Source organism: Eutrigla gurnardus, assembly GCF_963514095.1.
Source record: "Eutrigla gurnardus genome assembly, chromosome: 1".
Classification (NCBI taxonomy): Eukaryota; Metazoa; Chordata; class Actinopteri; order Perciformes; family Triglidae; genus Eutrigla; species Eutrigla gurnardus.
Window position 1 is genome coordinate 9,259,509 of NC_139915.1, and position 24,834 is coordinate 9,284,342.

The window sequence follows — 24,834 nt, forward strand, 5'->3', positions numbered from 1 at the left end:
TGCCCTCTGCTTACTGTCTAATGTGTCTTAACAATAAGGTCAATTATGTCACAATTTTCGGTAATCAGTTTCAGTCATGATGTCGAAGTGTATACACAGCTATGTTTTATACTGTGCATTGCCATTAAGGTCCTTTAACACAGTGTCTTGTCTCCTTCTTGTTAAGTTGTTCTTTCCTGCAGGGGATGACCACAAGGACCCGTATAAAAGTCTGGATAGTCCTGACCATTTGACACGTAAATGGATTCATTTAAAGGCGACCATCAGGGAACTGAATCTGAAAGACAAGTTCCCACTTCCTCATTTCATTATACGTGACTGAATGTCCTGTATTCTGCATGTACCTCATCTCTCAGGCCACGAGGAAGATAAACACAGTTCTGTGTCTAAAACCTGCACAGAAAGAAAGAAAACATATCTTTTAATAAAAAAGTCATTTTAGATTTAAATGTTTATAGTGAGTGAATGTCTAGCTAAGAGATCACATTTATACCAGAACCACATTTCAACTGAACATCAGTTACATTAAATACAGCTTAACACCCACCATCTCTTTGTTCAATACACCTCCTGGAACACGCTGTGTAAAGTGATGCATTTCCTCCACTGAATCATTCTTTTAAGTTGTTGTAAAAGATTTACTGCGTCACTCAAATAAAGTACTGCACACACAAGAATGTTGTGGTATTTTTTAGAGTGTCTGAATGTCCTCAATGTCAGAAACAAACAGGCAGCACTTCAGTCCTACTGCCTAACGATCAAACCCAGAGTGACCCAGTCTCATTAAATGCTAACTCTATTTTATTATCATTTTATTTGTGATTTAGTTCAGTTTTCACAAGTTCTGGCATTCATGTTAGCATGAGAAAAAGATTGATCGTGTACAATTCTTTAATACTTTTCCAGATCAATTTGCACCCAAAGTAATGTGCACGGACAAACAGTTGACGTCATTCTGACTCAACTGATGGCTCTGCTTCAATAGCCCTTCTTTTCATTTTTATACTACAGCTTTATACTTTATTACCCTAACCCACCATTTTTAACTCCCCTACCTACAATCCAATGATACAGTACATCAACTATCACTTTAGTTTTTATAATTGAATCATTGTTAAAAATTACTTTTGTATTAAATCCTCGACTTTGTTTTTCCAGTTGTATTTTACTCAGGAAAATATCAACATAGTTTAGGCTGAACGTAAAATGTGTTTTAAACCATTTATTTTTCAGCAGAGAAAGAATAATCCTTTGGATCCACTGAAAATAGTCACAATGGAAATAGTGCCTGGCGTGCTACAGCTCACTCTGTGTATTAATACTCTCGGAAAATGGTACTGCTGCCTATATGTCATCAGTTTAGCTCAGCCAGCTGTGATTAAGACGGGGACAGTCGAGGTTGTCAACAGTTTGTGTGGTTTTAGCAGCTCCTCTAACAGAGACTCCAAACATCGCGCATTTATCATCCAACTACTTTACAGTTAGTCAAACGCCTTAACACTGAATGTGCCGGAGAGACGTGTTGTAGGTAGAAATGCAGACAAATATTTGTGAATTCTGATCATTCTTGCTGTGTGATATGTGACAATGTTTCATTAAAGCAGCATTTAAAAGAGGATTTGACCGCGCTGTTAATGTGGAGCTGAGATCTCGGCTCCCATGGCAACAGACGCAGTGTCCTCGGTTAGAAGATAAACATAACCTCAGTTAGTCTTACAGAAAGTAGTATTTTCAGCGCATTGCCTTATCACAATGCTGCAGTCTTCCTCTCAAACAGGCAGTGCTAACAATATACCCTCAGATTTGTGCTACGCTGTTACTGTACCATTTAACTGTTGCTCTGCATCTGGGAAGGAGAGAGAGAGAGAGAGGGGGGGGGGGGGGGGATTTTGTGCTATTTGTATTCTTCTATCAGACTCGTGGAAAGAAAACTGACATTCACATTTAGTTGTTCATTTGACTATTTTGTCTATTTGCGCTTCATATAAGATCATTCCTCGTTTGCGTATTGGAACCTTAAATGTCTGAAATCTTTTAATACCAAATAATTGGTGTGTTTTTTTATCCTATTCACCTGTAGTGTAGCCGGTCTAGCATTCTCTCTCTCTCTCTCTCTCTCTCTCTCTCTCACACACACACACACACACACACACACATACACACACACACACACACCAAACGTTCCACTTTCATTCCTATCTATCTGCTGAAGGTTTTCTTTTCACAGAGGCTATTGCTTATTTCATTCAAAGGAATATGCCATTCCTCAAACATGGTGAGCAATATCTATGAATGCATTCACCTGGGCTCTCTCCCCTTAAATATAGTCTACTTCATAACAATTACTGAAACTAACAAACCGTTGTAGTTTCTTAATGGCAGAGGGAATCTATTCCCCCAGGAGTTGTTACTGTATCTCCTCTTTGTGATAATAATAATCTCCATTTACCTCCAGTGTGGTTGCAACACAGATATCGTACCTTCATCTTATCTTCCAGCTGTGCTTGTGTCTGTGTGTGTGTGTGTGTGTGTGTGTGTGTGTGTGTGTGTGTGTGTGTGTGTCAACATTTCGACTCAACAAACGTCTGTTTACATCCCTAAACGACATGTTTTTTCATTTCTTTACAGTATAAACTTTCAGTCCTTCAGTTTCAGGTCTGCAGTCAGAACCGGACGTCTAGCTGTTTAGTGTGACACTCACAAGTAAAAATAATATCCATTGTCGTGGCAAACCACTTCTTTGTTATGCATGTGAGCTACAAAATCTAGCATATGTTTCAAATAAATACGTTTTTAAATTTATATTTTTCTAGAGTCATCTTAATGCTTCACGGTGGTTTTCATTATCCCTAATATTTAAAAATACATTGAAAGTTAAATTAAAGTCAAAATCCTAAAAAATACTATATAGGAATTTCGACTCATAACATACGTAAATGTCCCTTTTTGGACATTTTTGGACAGTGTGATTGCTGCTGTTGAGACCAAAGCGTGTCATCATTCAAATGAAGAACATAGAAAAAACCTACAGGAAATGAATAAAGTGAAGCAAACTCAAACCATTAGATATTCAGCAGCTTGTAGCACCCTGTGTTTGTTTTTTTTTTTCTTCGCGGGGGGAGAAACTGACAATGAGGAAAGTGGTTGATGATGATTGGCTGCTCAGGGAGGGGAGAGTATATAGACCCTGATAAATGTGAAGTTTCATGGTCTCCCCTGGCAAATCATCAATGGCCAGGAACCTTCAACAGACACACTCTAATGCTCCCACCCACAGAAATTTTTACAGAAGTCAAAAGTTCCTTTTTCATTTTACAGTCAAACAGTGGGCCTTGTTTACTTTATTTTATTTGACACAACCGAAGGCCTCGGAGAGTAGCTCAGGTCATAAGTGTATGCTATACAATAAGAGAGAGAGAGAGAGGGACATTTTTGGGTCTTTCGTTGAGTGAGAGGATATTTTGAAACATTGTGCAATGGTGCCGCAAAAGTTTTGAAAGGTTGTGAGAGCGTTTTTGCCTGCAAAGTGTCTGAGAGTCGGTCCGTTGGAGAAGCGGTCTCCATGTTGCATCCATACAGAATGGAGAGCTACCTCATCCCGCCTGTAAGTATCATTTATTTCTATCTAAACTATTTAAAACAGCTTCAGCTTACAAGAGTTCCTTGAGTAGTTGTGTTAATCAAGACGATAGACAACAGGTCGGCTTTATGTAATTCAGGGTGAATACGGCACACAAACTGTAAGTCTTTTATACTACGGGCGACATGAAAATGAAACTCAAAACTTTTTGAGGGTTTCAGAACAGTAGTGGCAAGAGAAAAAAAGTTATTAATATAACACAGATATTACTAAAGTCAAAACACATTTAGAGACAATGGGAATATGATGAAAGACAAATGGTGACTTATGATTTTTTGTAAATAAGATTATATTAGTGATAAGATAGTGTTTGTTATCCGCACATTTACATTTACATTTAGGTCATTTAGCAGACGCTTTTGTCCAAAGCGACTTACAATAAGTACATTTGTCAAAAGACCACCATCATCCAGCAAAAATATTTTTCTTTCATGGGATTTTTTTTGGGCTGAAACCTTTTTTTTTTATTTTCTCTTGCAGCACTCAGAAGAAATGTATGACCCTGAGATCTACAGACATCAAATTGCAGAATATTATAATCCATATGTCCTAGATGCAGATATCCAGGCAGGTGAGTTTTACTCCAGCATGTTGTCTCACGTGAAACCTCCACTTGTTCAATGAAATTACAGTGAGTGATGTTTAAATTTAAATTTAAAAACCTGTTAAAATGAAACTGAGTGATGACGATTTTGGAGGCATTTTTTGAGACATGAATCTTGTTTTTATTTCTTTTCAATTTTTTTAAAATAAAAAATAAAAAACTGTCATTTTAGTTATAATGACAATAGTCTTTATCTTCAAATGAATCACCGTGACCTGGTGTGGTGATACCGTCGTTTCTGGTGCATTGTACATAAAAAGCCTCCAGTGTGCAGCTGGAGTGCACCACATTAGGGTGGATGGAACACAGGAAACAGATGCCATTTCTTTCGGCCGCTGCAACCTACAGACAGAGAACTTTCGCCCCATGGGGTTTTGTTGATACAAGAGAGGTGCTTAACTTTCTCTTGTAATCAACAGTTTTGAATATTTCACCAAAACATTCTATATTGGGGTGGGGGTTGCTTGTAGCAAAAAGTGCCTCCACTGACTGAAGTATCGGTTGACGTTGTGATAAAAATATCTCATGTCCAATATCTAAATATGTCATATCTGTAATATCCAAAATATACTGGAACATGTGTAACTTTATTGTTATCTCGTTGATTCATTATTCATTAAGAGTAAGCAGAGAAGTAATAGTAAATGTTATTGATCACTTAATATCTGACTCTCCTCTGTTCCTTAAAGTTGAAATTGAAAGCTGACTTGTTTAATTCAGTTGTTTAAATCCTGAATCCATTCTCAAAAATGTTTTTAATGTCAAAAAGAGTGTCAACTAAGTCAACAGCTGTGGCAACAAACAAGAAAGAGCTTCATGCTGAATCCTCTATCATTCTCCTCATTTCCCTTGGTTCATGGAAACTCAAGAACTCCGAGTAAGCAGCTCGTCATCACGTCCAGTTACTTTTGAATCTCTTGTTATAGATATCTTCTGACAAATATGGATTGTCATAGACATACAGTCTGGCTTCGTTTCATGAGTCATCTAGGCATGTTTTGTACGAAGCTGTGGCTTCCACCTCACTGGGGTTCATTTCTGTCTTGCTTTTCCCCGAGTTCTTCAGTCCTTTGTTGAGATAAAGAAGTCATGATCATGAGAAACAAGGAAAAGCTGTAGCCATTGTGTTGTTTCTCACCTCTCTCTCTCTTCAGATCACTGGGACTACCACCCTCACCCTCACGCTCACCCTGTGGAGTTTGAAAACCTCCAAGAGACCAACTTCACAGAGCTGCAGAGCGTGCAGACTCTCCACGCGCCCACCCTCTTACGACACGACGGCATACGGTACGACGCAGAAAGCCTGCTCGACCCGAACCTCGGGGCACATTCTCACGTGTTGCAGCAACCAGTAAGTCCTTGCACACACAACGAAAAACATGCATTGAAGTAATGAACAGACATAAAGGATGTCAACACACACACACACACACACACACACACACACACACACACACACACACACACACACACACTTAAATGCAATTAAAATGCAGACCTGATAAATAGAAATAACCTTACAGTTGTTATACTTGTATAGATAATATGATAAGGAGAAGTTCCTTAGTGTAATAACACTAAAAATATAATTCCAGGGAAGAGACAACTGTTGATTGATGGGAAATATCAAACTAAATGCTTTATGACTCTCATACACACCGCTAACGCTCAAATATCCCTATAGCTCACCACAGCAGTCTTCAAACTAAACACCATTTAAAGTTTCAATTCAGAAAGAACATTCAGCAAGTCGGAGGCCTTTTGGAATCCTGTGACAAAAATCAGGAAGTGAATCTTGAGTTGGAAGAAAAACTTTAATTTGGGTTTTTTTTCTTTCCTGTAATTTCAGTATAAAAAGATCCTTTGCTCTGAATCGAGTCTGACGGCTGAGTTATGCTCAGTATCACAACTGCACGCTCCACCCACCCAGTTTTGAACCAGTGGACCAGAACAGAGAGTTAAACGTTTTCACAGTTGAAAACCTTGTGAAGGAGTGAATAAGTTACAATTCAAAATTCAACCTCACCTAATGCAATTTTAAGGTGTTTTACATGTATTTATAAGAAAATAAATATAGACTTTAAAAGAAAATGGAAACTTATTTGTTGTTCAAGTATTTATTCTTTTAGTGCATTCTATTATTACATGTCAAATACACCCAGCTGAACTCAGGGTTACAGTGGTGCCAACTGTATCACATATTTACATATTCCACACTGTGTGATGTAGCGTCACTAACGTGCTGGGACAAGCAGAAAGTGTGAAGTTGTCAAACATAACATATGTTCCATATGATGAGGAAAAATATTTAAATATTTGAATCTTTAGCAAAACTGGGAAACCTTTGTGTTCACACACTTTGTGTACGATAACATCTGATTATTCACTTTGAAATAATTTTCCCACCATAGATCACATTTAATTTAGGTAATTTTCTCATGTGCAATCCAAATGTAATTTATTTTTACCATATATGAAAGGCAACAAATGGGATATTGACAATACTGGAATACTTTATATTCTGCTTTTCAGTCATTCTTAAAGCATGGGACACAGATATAACATACAAACACATGAAATCTTTACTTCAGCTATACATCTTGTGTTTTTGCTGTTCGGGTCCTTTAAGGTCACGCAGAGGTTTTCAGCTAAAACAGCGTCCACACATCACAGCTCATGCAGAGAGACGCTGCCACTTTCACTCACAGTTGATGCAAAACCAACATGAAGGAATAGGTGTCTGATGTTAAGTAGATTATAATATATCTGTGGCAATGTAATCTCTCTGAATGGTCTAACTGTAGTTTAAAAATAATTATATGGCATAAAGTGTCAGAAATCGTATTTATTTAATTTACTTCAGTAAACATATCAATACCACACTACAAAAACTAAAGCTTTAATTAATTATCCATCCGTCCATCCGTCCATCCATCCATTCATCTATCCTTAGATCCTCTAAGGGGTTTAAAGGTATTCCAGATGCCATGTTTTCCAGCTCCTCCTAGGGAACCCCGAGGCCTTCCAAGGCTAAATTAGATATATAATCCCTCCAGCGTGTTCTGGGTCTACCCCGGGGCCTCTTACCAGTTGGATGTGCTGGGAAAACATTTAAAGGGAGGCATCGAGGAGGCATCCTGATCAGATGGCACCTTAGCTGGCCCCTATAACTCGAAGGAGCAGCGGTTCAACGGAGGCGTGAGCTCCTCTTCCCCTCCTCACTACCCAAAGCTCACGACCATAGGGAAGGGTCGCAACATGGATGGACCGGGAAATAGAGAGCTTTGCTTTCCAGCTCCCTCTTCACCACAACAGTCCGATACAACGCCCACATCAATGCTGACTCTGCATCAAATGCTCCATTTTCCCGTCACTGGTGATATTTGAACAAGATACTTGAACTCCATCTGGGGCAGCGACTCACTCCCAAACCCAGAGCAGACAATGGTTCTATGGCAAAGAACCATAGCCACATACTTACTCCCGACAGCTTTACACTCAGCTGCAGACCGCCCCGGTGTCTGCCGAGGGTCATGTTCTCATGGCGCCAATGCAACCAAATCATCTGCAAGAGCAGAGATGTAATTCTGAGGTCCCCCACAAACCAGACACTCTCCTCCCTTCAGCGGCGTCCTGAGATCCGGTCTATGAGAATCACAAACAGGAGCCAGTACAAGAGACAACCCTGGCGAACACCCAGTGGAAATGGATTTGATGTGCTGGGTATACAGCTCTCACTCTGGGAGTAAGAGAGTATAAAGTAGCTCAAATGGAAATACCCAAGTGGAACTACCTAACTGTCATGTATTCTCCAATCTGAAGGACAACACTCTTTTATCTTTTCGGTCTCAGACTTATTTGTGCTACTGATGATGCTTGATTTTTGATTTTTTTTTTTGTTGAGTCGAGTTGTGTAAAACAAATGTCCATATTACATATGTAGTATGATTTAATTCTGATTCACTTTGACTCCTGTGCTGTAGGTAGCATTCTTCCCCCGGGCTGTGTATCCACCACACGTGTCCCAGCGCAGCTCCGACGAGGAGGAGCACGGACCGCGAAGTCCACCGCTGGAGGTGTCTGATGAGGAATGTCTGAGAGAGCGACTCCCTTATGTGACACCAGGAGAGCTGGGTAAAGATATAGTTTTACAGGCTGGGCAGTTAACAGGGGTACTTTAAGACGAACCAACTGTGCTGGCCATGTGAGGATTCTCAATCATCCAGGTCATGATATATCTAGAAGTGTTAAGTCACTGGACTTGCTTTAGATCAGGGGAGTCAAACATAAATTCAATACATATAAATTTATACATACATTCAATAAGATGCACGGCTATTCCTATCTGTCCACTGGGGGGTTGTGCTGTCCTAATGGTAGTAGCAGGCCCTAAGCTGGATACGCTATTATAGCTCCCATCTGCTTATGTACAGGCTACGGGACACAACAGTGTCTACGGTTCATGCAGGAACCATTGGTGGAAAGTCTTCGCCAAAAAGGAGAAAGTGTTGGATTTTCCCAAGAAAAATGGATCAGTTCCTATTTCTTCAGAGGTAAATGGGAAGCTGGTGTGCATGGTGTGTTCACATCACCTTTCAGTGGTCAGTATTCGGTACCACTATCAAACTCATGGCTAAAAATACCAAAACTCAGACAACTGAGAACAGAGATGATAAATGAAGGTTTTGAGGAAAGGTCTGTGTTTAGTCATAGGGAGAGATCAGCGAGACAGGATTTTCACCATGTACTTCTTTACACTAAAAGAAACAGGAAAAATTTGAGGTGTCATTAATAGGTTATTCTGCAATGGTTTGGCCCACAATCAAATTGTGCTCTATGTGGCCCATGAACCAAAATTAATTTGACACCACTGCTTTCTCACTCTAAAGAATGGAAAGCAGCGTTGCAGCCGGACGCTGTTGTATTCCTCGCACTGCAATGGTGGATGGAAGGCATTGAATCATTTCAGCTTTGTGTTCTGCTGAGAATTTGCACTTTAGGTTGAGCTACTAGTTGCACAACTGCTTTTACACCGCTGTTCATGCATCTTGAACGGAAGTGGGATCTCAAAAAGCCAGAGTGGTTGTTAGAAACTAGAAAGCTCTTGGTCTCCGAGGCTGGATTTTTATATTGGGTTGGGGAAATGATCCAGCAGGTTTACTAGGGGAATGGCAGGCTATCCCCAGTGGCAACCTTTTGGACCGTCTGATGAGGTGCCCCTCTGTCAGAGAATAGAGTGATCTTTTGATTTGCCTAATTTGATCAAGCCTTGCTGTTTAAATGTCGACAGCCATCAGCATATTAACATAAAAACTAATACCAAATTATGAATGTTGCTGATCTAGGAAATGAGGGTGTGTCTGAAAAATCACCTATTTGTATCCGTAAACGCACACACCTGAGACACAGTCTGTATATTATCATGTTTTTTAAAACACAGAAATTAAATTGGAATACAACGGACATTCCCATTCAAATCAATGTAGCAGGATAATCAGATTGACGGCCATTTTTATGTCTTGCGCTGCCATTGCCACTATTTTAGCGGGTAAACTTCTGTATAAACTAAACTGACTCACGGAAAGTTATGGTATCACTGAGGTGAGTTTTTGCAGTAACGACTATTGAGGGTGAAAGGAGCAGTGACGTGGTAAAGATACCAAGCTTATTTTCTGGAACCGGTGAAGCATTAAAGCTTGGCGGAAATAGCTGACTAGCGAACAAGCGTACAGCTGGCTAGTTAGCTAGCTCATTCTGCCAAGCTTTAATGCTAAACTGGTTACAGAAAATGAGCGTTCCCTCCACCTCACTCCCTACCACTCCAGTGAAGGTGAAGTTAAACCAAGCTATCTAGCTAGCCATCCGTCCTCTCTCTTCCCCGCCTAGTTGCGACAACGCTTTATGGCCCCACTGACGTGTGTTGCTATCATAACGGCTAACAACAATCGCCATTTTCTTTTGCACTTGACCAATGACCTTGGAACACAGATTAGAGACCGTTCTACTCCTCTTCTGTTTCTATGATTGTTATGGAAATATGGAGTCAAAGCAAGGAGACCTCTGGAGATAGTAGAGGTCTTATGTAGAAATTCATGGCCAATGATCATCGTGAGAATCAAGGTTTGAGCAGTACAACAGCTACAAACTCAACAGTGCCTCCTGTCCTTCCTCGGGAAGCATAAAAGCCTACGTTTTCTTGAGGAAGCTGCCACGGCGTCTGTATTATGTAGGTTAAAGGTAAGAACTTTATGTTCGGCCCTGAGAGACACGCTAGTGTCTTGTTTGTGACGTTGCCTCGCCTGGAGAAGCAGGCACTTAATAACTCAGATTAAATGTGAATCTATTCATAAAATAACATTTATTAATCTTACACTGAGGGAATCAGGCAAAGATAACATTTTCTCACAATGACTACACATTCTCAGATATAACTCTTTAACCAGGAGATGCATGTTGGATGCTCAGTAAATCACACAGGAGAGAGAATGTGTGCTTTTGACCACCAACACAATGATAACCTGGTGAGTTCAGTAATACACAACAAACTACAGACTCAGAGATACTTGGAACACGCAGACGTGTTCGTCAACAAGAGCAGTAAAACAAAAAGCGATGACGTGCTTGCTCTTCACTTCCTCTTTTAGCCATTTTAGGACCAGCTGAGCCTGAGAGCCTGTCTGCAGCGCCCGAAGCCAAATGTATTTGGGGAAAATTAGATGAATTTGTTTTTTGAGCACCTCTGTGAACACTTCTGTGACAGTGATTGTACTTCATCTACTTCATTGCAGCCTGCCCAAGACAACCCTTTGCATTGTTAGTACTGTATTTCGATTTTTTAAATTTTGTATTATTATTATTTTTTTCGGCTAGAGCGCCGTTTAAGCCTTTTATTATTTGTTAGTCAGACAGTGTGGAAACAGGGAGAGAGGGGGAGAAGACATTGTGATCCCAGGGCGGCAGTCGAACCCGGGATTGCCGCATCGAGGACGTTGAGCCTCTGTACATGGGGCGGCTGCCCTAACCACTGCGCCACTGACCACCCTCTGTATTTCGATTTTTTATTTAAAAATGGCCTCAGAGTCCCTGTACATTTGGAATATGCAGAGATGAAGAGAGAACAGACACATAAATAAGTAAACATTGGTTATCTGCCCAGTTTACCTACTAATCATTCAAGTTATAGTGAGTGCTTTAGCATCAATATTTACACGATAAGATAAAGATACAATTTTATAACGTTATGAGAAACAACAGAGGAATGTACAGTGCTGTTAATTGTGTTTCTGGGTTTCTCATTGAATATCAGGACTCAAACATTGAGTTTGTTACAGACAAAGTGTTGTTTAAGTGATGTGGAAAACATATACACCACCAAATGTAGTACATACATTTTGATATAAATATACAAAAATAAATGATTTAACAATGTTTCGGGGGCATATTCTGTTAAAAAAAAAAGGTCCACAAAACTACTGGCAATGTGAACTAGAAGGGTTAAAAGGGCCTTTTTCATTCATGCTCAGCTTCATCAATGTTTATCATGTAGCATCATGACACTGTGGAAAACATTGACTCATAGAGGATTACATCAGCTAGTATTTCTTATAATTTCTTAATTTTCTCTTGTAGTCATTGTTGTCTTTTAAAGTTACTTTATATAAAATATATTTTTGAAACAGGCACTATTGTGTGTCTGCTTCTCTGCCTCTGGGCTTGTTTTTGTCACTAATTTCAGATCTCTTATACAATATAAATAATGAATATGGTTCACTGGTTGAAACTAGCAAAAGTCCCACCCCATTTATAGGGGCAATATGCAACACCTAATAATCAGTGCCATATGTTGGTTTCATTTCATCTACAGTGCCTATTCGTTTTAAATTAGTAACAGTGCAACTCTGATGTTTCCAACAGGCAATAAAAAGAAGATCCGTCTGTACCAGTTCCTGTTGGACCTTTTAAGGAACGGCGATATGAAAGACAGTATCTGGTGGGTGGACAGAGACAAAGGGACATTCCAGTTTTCCTCCAAACACAAGGAGGCTCTCGCACACCGCTGGGGAATCCAGAAGGGAAACCGCAAAAAGATGACCTATCAGAAGATGGCTCGTGCCTTACGCAACTATGGCAAAACCGGGGAGGTGAAGAAGATAAAGAAGAAGCTGACGTACCAGTTCAGCGATGAGGTGCTGGGAAAGACTCATCTGGAGAGGAAATACATGTAGGCAGAAAGGGATCCCGAGATGTCAGGGTGACGCACGGAAGGCGTCGAGGTGTAGTTTATGGTGTTAGATGCTTCATAAACCTGATTTGGCATATTGCATTTTATGATTAGCACCATTACTGCTGTACAGTGGGACCAATAATTGTTGTGTACTAAATAAATGCAAAAGAGAGAGAGTGAGAGAGAGAGAGAGTGAGAGAGAGAGAGAGAGAGAGAGAGAGAGAGAGAGAGAGAGAGAGAGAGAGAGAGAAAGGGGGGGGGGGGGGGGCATTGCAGTTACAGTGTGTTCCTGTGAACTCCGTCTGAGTAACCTTGACGACCAGGATGCATTCTTAAATGTGGGTGCACACACATATCAATATCAGTGCATACACTTTTATTTTATTTTTGGAAATGTCTCATTCATTTTCAGTGTTGAGGTCCAAATTGTGTTTGTTTGTTTGACAAAGTGAGAGATGAAAGGTTCCAGTAGGCCCAGGCCTTCTTCCTAATGTTTGACTTTGTGTGTTAAGTTCTCTTTTGGGTAATACTAATCGTACTACACCTATGTATATATATATAATTGCAAATTCATATTTAAAAATAAGGAGACACAAAGAAGTCATTCATGGGACAGACTAACCTTTGTGGACCATCGGGACCATTATAAGACCATTACTATGATTGCTTACATGACAAACGTTTTTTACAAATACATTAAACTCTGTTGTAACAAAGACTTGCTTGTAAACAATAAACTGTTCATAAACGTATGTGTGTGAGGAACTGTTTTTAGGTGATAACATCTCACATAAGAGGTACAACACACAGAAGAAGAAGAAGCAGATGAGGTCTCTCAAATGTCATTACAGCTATAAAGATAACTGGTAACGATGAGGAACTATGAGGTTAGAGCAGGAGGGGTCAGTAGTCCAGTTCTTATATACTGTATATGTGCTTGCGTATCCTGACTGACACATTGTAGACAGCAGCTTTTTCTTATTATTATTAATAATAATAATAATAATAATAATAATAATAATAATAATAATAATAATAATAATAATAATAATAATAATAATAATAATCAACACTCTCTGTCTTTATAGTTATCATAGTTAGTTAATAGTTAATTTGTTCCTGAACAAAGCAGCATTGATGCTTATGAAATGCTTATCTGTCATTACCATCACACCCCCCTTAAAGCAGAAAAATAGGAACTATATTTATATATAACACTTTTTCAGACGAAACTCAGTTCAATAAAATAGAACAAAATTACAATAAAACAAACATCAAAGTCAATGTAACACAATATCATATTACACAATACAACAACAGTGTAATACAAATGGAACATGTGCAGTGTGTAAATATAAAAATACTGTAGCACCTGTTGTCCCAAGAGCCAACAGCTCCCCTCAATGGTCAAGATGTAACTGATGCCCAGATCCAACGGGCGAGAAGATGAAAAGAAGATGGCCTTGGATCGAATATAATAGAAGACAATACAATACAACACATTTACAGAAGTAAAGGTCACAACAAGGGCTCCATGATTAACGGACTTGAGCAACAAATGTGGGTGCCATGGCAAATGTGAATACAGAACTGGTCATTGCTGTGGTGAACTGAAACCACTTCTCACAGTTCAGTTAGTAGAATATGTTTTACAGATTATGATCTCAGAGAAACAATCGTTCTATTGAGACTGGGGCTGCAGCACCAATAAGGCTTGTGAGAAGATCCTCTTCTTCCCCTCATCTCATTTCTGCTAATTAAAGTATTTATAGAATATGTACATATCTATCTTTAAAGTGTATATACTGTATATACAGTGTATACTCAAATATGTTGAATTATATTGTGAAACATGGTTTATTTAGGTATATAGTAGTGTAAGACATTAGCCTACAGTATAGTTTAGTAAACAATGTTGTAAATTAATATATTATATAGTATGGTAAGTATACTGCATAACAGTACAGTAAAAATATGATATTGTATAGTACAGTAGTACAATGCAATAAAACATAACATAATTTAATACAAAACAGTAAAAAATAAGTAAAATATTGTTTAGTAAAACATAATAGAAAGCACCTTACTGCTGTAGTGAGATTATTATTACCATTCATCAAGCGCCTCAATTATCATTAGATTTATAAGCGGCTGTGTCATTTTTATTGTATTAGCCTTCCTGTCAGCTAAATTTGTAGCAGTTTATGATGGGGGGGAAAAAAGACACAAAGACAAAAAATGAATGGACAGGAACAAACTAAATTGAAATTTATGTGTAATGTTAATCTCCTCCAACAGATAAAAGAATCCTATAGATCCACCTTCCTCTCATATCCACCGTTGGGTTTACACGGTGAGTGGGGGCAGCACAGATGTGGGGAGAGCAAAGAGACTTTTTTTTGGATTCAAGGCTCTAAATTTAACCACCGCCTTCCATCCCTTCCCCTCCCTTCCCCTCCCTTCCCCTCCCTCTCAGATCTGCCTATCATTCAGCCGAGGTGTTGGAGGAAAAGATGGTTGAAATATAGCCTGAGGTCAGACCTGAGCAGGGCAGGCCGGGGGCCGTGTTGCTGCTTGGAGGAGCAGTGGCGGGGGGGTGTTGTTCTATTGGACATGTGATGACTCCAGGAGAAGGGGGGAAATGGCAGGAGATGTGGGATGGTTCATGAAGAGGGGTGGGGGTGGGGGTGGGGGGTGCAGCAGCACTATTAAAGGCATGTGGTCGAGATAGACGGCATACTGTTTAGGAACAGTGAATCACACTGTGGAGGAGAGAAGATCATTCAGGATGCCAGAGCCAGTCAAAAAAGCAGGTAAAAGTCATCATTCAGCTACTTTTTAAAGTTTTGTCATGATGTGTCCTTAACATATTGAAATTGAACAATTTACGGTTGTATTGTCTGTTTTTTGATATAAGCTGAAATTCTGTTGTCAGACCAAAATGGTTAAAAAAGTCTACATGACTTTGGAAACGGTGAATTCCTCAACATGCTACAAATAGATAGCAAGTAGTATTACTCCTCTTGTGCAATATTCTCCTTAAACACAAACTTCTTCGAAGAAACTAACAGCGTGATAATTCAATATGTGTGAGAAGTTTTTTTCCTGTGTTGGAACACGCCCCCTCTTAAACAACGTTAAACCACAACCAGACCAAACTTTAATTCTTTTTGGAGAATAAAGTGATTATCACACAACGTAAATCAAACTTTTCATCACCCAGTTCAACTATGTAAGCACAGTGTTCTTTCAGTGACTAATCTTTGTCATTTACCAGAATATATCAAATATATACACTGGTATAAAACTAGTGTATCACTTGAAAATTACACATAGATTTTTGAAAAGATGATATAAAATAAAGTGTATTGATACAAATAATTAAACTGAAGTTCCAGCGGCAGATAATAAATCAAATAAGAGATGTCTTGACATAACTTTAACAAAAACATGACATTTTATCATTTTAAATGTGCCATACTACTATAACTATAAGGTGTTTTGAAACAAAAGTAGTGTAAATAAAGTGTGTGTTGGGTAAAATGACCTGCAGATAGGAGTGAATGTCACAACAGTGAAGTAACTGTCTAGATATAGAATTCAATGTATTCCATGGCTTGATAAAGTAGTTTGGCACAAACGCTCTCCTGAGCAGTGGCTAAAATCACAGCATACAACAAGCTATCATGCATCCTCCAAGTGTTTTTCCACAGCGGTGTGAAAGTGACTCTAAGCCCCGTTTGTCCATGTCAGGACCTCGGTGACCACGGTCCGCATGGAAACTCTGCGTGACATGAAATTGACGGTCACATTTCGTGACCGTCAACATTGCGTTGCTGCATTCACAAAATGCACCACTGATCCAAAAATGTCTGACAAGATGCCAGATTGACAAATGAGTTTCCAGCGTTTCTTCCCCCTCCGCTCTTAGATTGGAATGGATTGTTGTTCGTGGAGTGAGAGGCACGACATATCACATATCAGATGACACATTCAGCCCAAATGGCCTGCTTGTGTGCGCTAAGACTTTTAGTGCCATGGATTTGTTCAGGACAACAACAGTTAGTTAACAGCCTGTAACATTATTTTCAATTACTAGCAACAATCTCGTCAATGCAATGAACGGGATGCTTTTCCGTGTTTTGAAATATTGCACGGTTTGTTTTGTCAAATTTAAAGTAGAAAAATAAAATGGAAGCATCATTTAATCTATTCATATTTTCTAAAAAAACAAAACAAAACAGTGTGACCAAACGAAAAGGGTTCACTCATGGTGATGAACAAACAGAGAATTATCACCTGAATCTGCAGCTCAGTGAGTTGGAGCTCTCTGTTTAGCAACCAGCCATCCTACTGTTTCGGTTTACTCTCACTGCTCATTTTCAGCTGCAGCAGATGAACAAAGATCAAACCAAGGGACTCTATGTATCTGTCCTGTCCATTAATATTATGACAACAACAAACCAACACCCATTTTTATGTTACGAACAAAGTTGTTGAGAGTGTACCCGCTAGATATTTCTACCACTCAATTTGACATTGGCGTCCTTTTGCTTTAAATGTGATGACGCTGTGAAAGGTAAAGCAGGCAGCGTGACTCATGGAGGACATGACGAGAGGTAGACAACGCTAGCTGCAGACAGACTGAGGACACATCATTCATTCTGTGCCTGCACGGTCACTAAAATAGAGTCCAGTTAATCCCTCTACTGTGGTACCTGCGACCCTGTTGCAGCTGAAGTCTGCCAGCCTCATTTATTAGTCCAGTACTATGCATCCTATATATAGACACATAAGGTCATCTTCAGCGACACATGGAGTTTTTTTTTTTTTTTTTCGTACATTCAACTGTTCAGGACTCGACATACATTTCATGATGCCAAACACCTGGTGTTACTGCAGACACATGTCGGCTCTCAGGGCTGTCAGTCACACTCACTATTTTTAGGGTCCTCTTTTCTCTCTCTTTTTTTTATTTAAAGATGACAAGTGTTGGAGAATGACATGTTTTAAAAAACTTCAAAATATAAAAAGGCCACTTTGCGCAGCAGGAAAGGCCCCAGCTGCTGTTGTACACAATGTGTGTAAAACGTACTATGAATAGACTGACCAGAGATGCAGAGTATTGATTTCCCCCCCATTTAGGATCAGGACCAGTACCTTGTACTGTTATTGATATGTATTGATAGTTTCGTCTACTGATGTTAGATGTCCCAGATGTCTCTGTTGGGTTTCATTTTCATCAGACTTTTGTTTAGTTCTGCTCAAGCCAACAATAATAACAAGCTAATATTTAGATTGAATGCCAATTAATGAACGTGAAGGCCTTTAATTCACTAGATGGATATAATGTGTGTGCTATCGTCTGTGGCAGCGGTGGAATGTAAATATTTATTTAAGTGTTGTTGGTGACAATTGTAAGGTCATTGATGTGACTTTGTATTTCTACTGTACTTCCTGTTTTTTTTTTTTTAAAGCTGTAGTTATTTTGCACATTGATATTTTACATACCTAAAACATCAGTTTATAAGGTATAATTCCATGAAAATATGTGTTTTACTTACAATTAGTCCCACAATAGTCTTTAAAATGCTGTTTATATGTTTATGCGTCTGTAATAATAATAACAACATGTCATGTGACAGCATTGTAGTCGAACAAAAAGAAGACTTTCTGTTTGATTGTAAGGAATCAACACCGACATTTACTACCTTTGATGTGTGAGGTTGCTGACAGCTTCACAACACCCAACACACGATGTGCTGTGCAAGGACGTGTGGCATGTGTGTAACATATCGTCGTTTAGAATATGCCTCAGTCGCTCAGATTGTAATATGATTTCCCTGCTGTCCTTATCTCTATCTCCTTTGCTTTGCCAAAACCATCAATCATTCCCTTTTTTCCTGCTTCTTTCAATTTGGGATGTAGGCTATTGGGATACATATATCATATCATATATCATATCATATAACTGTATATATATAATAGAAAATTCTGCATGAGTACTATTTCTTGTGTTACTTAAACTCTAGTTGATCATACTTTTGTACTTAGTTAAGTAAAATTTCAAAGAATGACTGTTGCTTGATCCCAAGTGTGTTCCCAGACAGTGCAATAGCCTTTTAACACACTTCCAACGTGAACGGGTTCCAGAGGTCACATTATAGGGGGGACGCTCGACAAGGACGCCTCTGCTCTGTTGGCTTTAGGAACACCTTTCAATTTCTCTGATTAAATGGTGTTTATGTTGCATAACCCTGCAGGGGTTTTAGTCAATTTAACTTCTGTTATTTATTCTTTATTGACGCCCCAAATGAAGTCCAAACTGTTCGTTCAGAATTCAGAATTCTCTAAATACATAAACTGTGTAAGACTATACAAATAAGACTTATTATGAAGCCACATGTTGGTGCTTCCAGACATTCAGTGTAGACAGGCAGAAAGTGAATTCATTTTCAGCTAGCCCCACCCAGTGTGCTGCAGACTGTACAACACTGTACTTTTTCACTTCATGAGCAGCTCTGTTCGTCTCGTAATTCTTCTTCTTCTTTCACTAAAATATGAATGGCTCACCTCTCGTTCTACCCTCCATGTCTCTCTTCCTCCTTTGCTCTCTCTGTTGCTCTGCAATCACACAGTATATGTGTTGTTCTTTCTTCAGTCATGGCCTTTGTTTTTGAATGGATGGAAAGATTATAGCTTTCAGCAAAAAACAACATTTATTTCTCATATTATTGGATTGCACCCTTCCAGGAGATATGCTCAAACAAAGACTGACTTCAAAAGGCTAACTATCTTTTTTTGAACCCACACTCCCTCTTCAGTTTCAGCATTTTCCAAGAAACCAAAGACTCAGGAGGGCGAGCAGGGTTCCTCTGTGATCTTTGAAGCACAGACGGAGAAGCCTGATGTTAAAGTAAAATGGCAGTGCAACTCAAAGGACATCACCAGTGGCGACAAATATGTGATCACAACCGATGGAAACAAGCACTCCCTCGCTATAAAAGCTATTACAGAGGAAGACGCCAATGTCTATGCGGTGATTGCTGGGGGGTCAAAGGTCAAGTTTGACCTGAAGGTCCTATCAAAGCCAGGTGGGAGACTTTGATGCTGCAGCTGTGCATTTGAGGTCCCTGTTCACTCACCTGCAGGCTGCGTCATCACAGAGCACAAAGCAAAAATACAGCACTCAAAAAAAGGCACCGAGGCAGAAACGACCTGATGCACTGCATGCACTTAATGTTTCTGCACGTGAACTCACATCCGGCACACGGTGACAGCTCAACGACAAGCCTCTGGAACAGCTTTGCGTGGTCCATCATTAAGAAGTGTTCCGCTCTTAAAGGACTAGTTTGACATTTTAGGAATTACTCTTATTGGCTTTGTTGTAAAGAGTTAGATGAGACAATTGATGCCGCTCACATTCTTGTCCTGTTAATGTAAGGGCGAAGCCAGCAGACAGTTAGTAAGCATAAAGACAGAAAGCAAAGGGAAACAACTAAGGGCTCTCCGTCCAAGGGGGACAGAATCCACCTACCAGCACCTCTAAAGTTCATTCATTAACACATCTCAAAGTAAATCAACGTCTTCAGCCAAAAGAAATCATCCCTTAGAACCATAATCATTACAATAACTGTTGACAAGACAAAGTCACAAGTCTCTTTGTATTATGAATCTTTGCAAAACACATTTGGGCCAGAAGGAGAAACTAATACACATGTTTTAGTCGACACGGAACCAAAACTGTAAGCAAGAAAACTGTTTGATTGCTTTTTACATAAAACATGTAGGTGCTGGTAGATTAAGGGACCTTTGGATAGAGCCAGGATAGCTGTTCCCCCCTTCCTTCTGCTAAGCTAAGCTAACTGTCTCCTTGCTGTGCCTTCGTATTTACCATACAGATGTGAGATTTCCTTTGAAAACAAACTATTCCTTAAAGGATCTGACTATTTGCAGTCACTGGCTTGATCACAATCCTTATGTCCAGCACTTTATCACATCTATGGAGCACTGCTCGGTATGCTGCACCGACTCTGTGCTAAGTGTTTCGCACAGCAACGTCTGTGCCATTAGTCTGCCAGTGTGACCCTCTGAGGTCGTTTGTTTGGATTTGATAAGGTGGAAACAAATCCTGGAGAAAGGCAGCAGACTAATGGCTCAGTGTGCTACGAGAGACGTCCCACAGCTGTCAGTGGCCCATATCATAGCCACCCCTATGCTGTCTGCACTGAGACCTTGACCCTCACACCAGCACATTATTTCCTCATGAGTAACCACCACTTGACTGGCGCTCAGGATAGGCATGAGAGGCAGCTGATAACACATGGAAAGTTATGCAGCCTTTTGAAGATGATAAGGCATAGGAAATATTTGGGGAGATAAATGTCTGCCAGATTTTCACTCAATATCAAGTAGATTAAATTGTATCAATGTATGTGTTTGACTGAGTAAGTACAACATTAAAGTTGAACTTAAATTAAATAGAAAAAAAGAAGAAAAGATTTAGCTGGTTACACACAATTTCTATCTAATATGAATATGACAGATTGTTCATTTGCCTTTTTGGAGCCAATTCCTTGTTAATAAGGCTATAGTGTACAGATCTAATATTTTTCAATGTTCCTCTTACTTATGACTTACTGCCCCTGTGGTAACACAAAAGCTCCAGTTGAAGCCCCTGCTGATGCTCCCAAGGAGTCTGGTCCAGAACAGGCTCCTGCTCCTGCTCCTGCTCCACCTGCTGCACCCACTGAGGACCAGACCGCTGCCCCGGCACAGGATGCTCCTCCAGCTGAGGGTGAGCACTCAATTTCCTCTGTCCATTTCAAATGTATATTATTAAAGGTAACACAATGGGTAGAAGACACTTTAATAGACATATTCAGTCATCAAAGTGTCATACACCCAATTTGTTACTGTTAATGATATTAAAAATGAATTTAAATAGAAGATATCCTGTAATTCCGTGTAATACCTTTCCATGTTTTTTAACCATTTAACTAATGACAAAAATAAACAAATAAATTGAAAATGTAAATATTTTCCTTCAGTCTACTGAATGAAAGTGTTTTTTATTCCCTGCTCTGAATGTTTGATTTTGATCCCTGGACTTCCTGTTGTGGTTTTCTGCTCAGACGGACAGCCGCCGGACACCAGGCAGGACCTGACGGGACTCTTCACAGAGAAACCCCAGAGTGGAGAGGTCACTGTTGGTGAGTGGCTCCACTTACAGGAATATCATAAAGTGTGTGTGTGTCAATTATGCCTTACTGAACATTGAATGGTTTGTGCAACTAGCTGTTCAAGCCTCAACGTTTGACATGAGTGTATGTACTTTTATTATTATTGTTAATATCGTTGCAGTGCAAACACAGAGCAAGGCAAGGGACTGTGATATGTGCAGAGTAGGGACATAATGTTATGTGCTCTACATGTTAATGGTGCTTCTAATTTGAAAACATTTTGTTCCAAATTTATGTTATGACCCACCCATCATCCATCCATCCATCCATCCATCCATCCATCCGTCCATCCATCCATCCATCCATCCATCCATCCATCCATCCATCCATCCGTCCATCCATCCATCCATCCATCCATCCATCCATCCATCCATCCATCCATCCGTCCATCCATCCATCCATCCATCCATCCATCCATCCATCCATCCGTCCATCCATCCATCCATCCATCCATCCATCCATCCATCCGTCCATCCATCCATCCATCCATCCACCCACCCACCCATCCATCCACCCATCATCCACTCACCCATCATCCATCCATCCATCCATCCATCCGTCCGTCCACCCATCATCCACCCATCATCCATCCATCCATTCATCCATCCATCCGTCCATCCATCCATCCATCCGTCCACTCACCCATCCATCCATCCAGCATCCACCCATCATCCATCCATCCATTCATCCATCCATCCGTCCATCCATCCATCCGTCCACCCACCCACCCATCCACCCACCCATCTATCCACCCATCATCCACCCATCATCCATCCATCCATCCATCCATCCATCCATCCATCCACCCATCCACCAATCATCCACCCATCCATCCACCCACCCATCATCCATCCATCCATCCACCCATCATCCATCCATCCACCCATCATCCATCCATCAACCCATCCATCCATCCACCCACCCATCATCCATCCATCCATCTACCCATCATCCATCCATCCATCCATCCACCCATCCACCCACCCATCATCCATCCATCCATCCATCCATCCATCCATCCATCCATCCATCCATCCACCCACCCATCATCCATCCATCCATCCATCCATCCATCCATCCACCCACCCATCATCCATCCATCCATCCATCCATCATCCATCCATCCATCCATCCATTCATCCATCCATCCATCCATCCATCCATCCACCCATCCATCCATCCATCCATCCATCCATCCATCCATGCATCCATTCATCATCCATCCATCCATCCATCCATCCATCCATGCATCCATTCATCATCCATCCATCCATCCATCCATTCATCATCCATCCATCCATCCATCCATCCATGCATCCATTCATCATCCATCCGTCCATCCATCCTTCCTTCCATCCATTCATCCATCCATTTCACCATCCATCCCTCCATCCATCCATCCATCCATCCATCCATTTTGCTGGGGGTTGTACACTCACACTTACAGGCCATTAAAGTTATTAATGAACATATCCTACACCCAGAGAAAACCTAAGCTGCCACAGGGAGAACATGCAAACTTCATTTCACACAGAAGGCCGGCCCGAGCCTCTCGCTGGGGGACACAGTGCTAACCGCTGCACCACCACGTCCCCCTTCATAAATTATGGGATTTTTGCCAAAAAAATATTTGCCAAATCAAAATATACGTCCTGGACCCAAAAGATAGAATATATGGGTGTTTATAGAGGTATAAACATGACATGCATGCTGCATTGGGCATCACATATTCATGACAAATGCATTTTTGTGCAGGTAGAAACATCACATTTGTGGCTAAAGTGAATGCTGAGTCATTGCTGAAGAAACCAACCGTCAAATGGTTCAAAGGGAAGTGGATGGACCTTGCCAGCAAGTCTGGAAAACACCTGCAGCTGAAGGAGACATTCGACCGCAGCAGTAAGGTACACAGTCATCCATCCTGATAACATGATGGACTGCAGTCATGCTACCTTAGACTTAATGGAGATTGGAAGACTTTCAGAACAAGACGGGAAACAAACCTTTTACAAGGAAAGCAAGCTGTAAAAATCAGTGGCACGCTCCATAAAGCTCCCACATCTGAAGCTGACTAATAATGTTATGAAACTTGTACAACTTGGTTTGGGATCATCTTTGTGCTGTGTAATCCTTCTCACATCTCCCCTCCTGCATGTGGTTGCAGGTCCACACGTTTGAGATGCAGATCATCGCAGCCAAACCCAACTTTGCCGGAGCTTACAGATGTGAGGTTGCATCCAGGGACAAGTTTGACAGCTGCAACTTTGACTTGGCTGTACACGGTTAGTGGGCCAGTTGTTGGTTCGTTGGTGGCACTCGGCCATGTTGTTTCTGATGTTTCTGATTTCCATCCTCGTCACTAACATGATTCTCTCGTGTTTCAGAGGCCTGCGCTCCTGAAGGCTTCGACATAAGAGCCGCTTTTAGGCGCACGTAAGTTTTATATGTCTTATTTGGTCACACTGAAACTGATTATATGCTGATTAATTATTCCTTTTTGTCTATATTAGTTTTACATTAAGGTTTTGGCTGCTGCTCCCCAAACATATTTCATCAATAGTGTCACACAGCTATAAAAGTCAGCCAATCATTCTTTTCCTTGCAGGTCTTAAGCAAATATTTGTACCTTAGATAATTTTAAATTAATGTACCTTAGAACATTTTAATATGTTTTAAGATCCATTTACATCTTATGATAAAACACCACAAAGAAGAGTGGTTTTGTATGTTATTTAAAAAAATAAATAAAACGATAATTTACAAGTGGGATGAAAAATGTTTGCAGTAATTAGTTTCCAAATGAAGAACTGGAAACGTGCATCCTTTAAGCACCAGAAAGACGTATAAATAACCTATGAAGAACATTGTTGACAGTGTTTGTGCATATAATTAATAAAATATCAAAGGTGATCAGGAACAAGAGCAATTCTATGTTCACAGACTCAATAAACACTAGGTCACATTTATATTAATCATTATATTGTCAGATCAGGATTTGAGAGAAACACACCTGCTAAACTTCAGTGTTCGGTGAACTTTGGTGCAACATTACCATATTTTGTGTAACAAGTATCTGTGGAAATGCTAACCTATTAGGAACGAAGCTGGTAAGAAGAGAAGTGGA

The 24,834-nt window shown here is 40.1% G+C and overlaps 2 protein-coding genes across 3 annotated transcripts in view; both read left to right on the forward strand.

The window, feature by feature from the left end:
* The first annotated feature begins 3,199 nt into the window (after positions 1-3,199).
* Positions 3,200-12,470, forward strand: spi1b (Spi-1 proto-oncogene b). Of its 2 annotated transcripts, none has more exons than XM_084017028.1 (5): positions 3,200-3,604; positions 4,121-4,211; positions 5,399-5,599; positions 8,232-8,378; positions 12,159-12,470. In XM_084017028.1, the coding sequence occupies exons 1-5, from the start codon at positions 3,563-3,565 to the stop codon at positions 12,467-12,469; spliced, it is 792 nt and encodes a 263-aa protein (XP_083873154.1). In that variant the 5' UTR covers positions 3,200-3,562; the 3' UTR covers position 12,470. The 2 variants fall into 2 exon arrangements, with proteins under 2 accessions (XP_083873154.1, XP_083873153.1); XM_084017027.1 differs by having other exon boundaries at positions 3,201-3,604; positions 5,399-5,595; positions 8,228-8,378.
* Positions 12,471-15,157: 2,687 nt separating this feature from the next.
* The window catches only part of mybpc3 (myosin binding protein C3), a 29,207-nt gene continuing 19,530 nt past the window's right edge, over positions 15,158-24,834 (forward strand). Inside the window, exons 1-7 of the mRNA XM_084009261.1 lie at positions 15,158-15,281; positions 19,293-19,562; positions 21,131-21,265; positions 21,603-21,680; positions 23,466-23,614; positions 23,875-23,992; positions 24,095-24,143. Of these exons, the coding sequence (XP_083865387.1) occupies positions 15,257-15,281; positions 19,293-19,562; positions 21,131-21,265; positions 21,603-21,680; positions 23,466-23,614; positions 23,875-23,992; positions 24,095-24,143 (824 nt within the window). The 5' untranslated portion in view covers positions 15,158-15,256. The remainder of the gene's footprint in view (positions 15,282-19,292; positions 19,563-21,130; positions 21,266-21,602; positions 21,681-23,465; positions 23,615-23,874; positions 23,993-24,094; positions 24,144-24,834) is intronic.

What these genes read in the sequence shown, in the direction of transcription:
- spi1b (XM_084017028.1), top strand. Translation starts at nt 3,563, where the DNA reads ATGTTGCATCCATACAGAATGGAGAGCTACCTCATCCCGCCT. An exon ending in AGATGCAGATATCCAGGCAG is followed by an intron (nt 4,212 to 5,398) that starts GTGAGTTTTACT and finishes CTCTCTCTTCAG; the next exon opens with ATCACTGGGACTACCACCCT. An exon ending in TGTGACACCAGGAGAGCTGG is followed by an intron (nt 8,379 to 12,158) that starts GTAAAGATATAG and finishes TGTTTCCAACAG; the next exon opens with GCAATAAAAAGAAGATCCGT.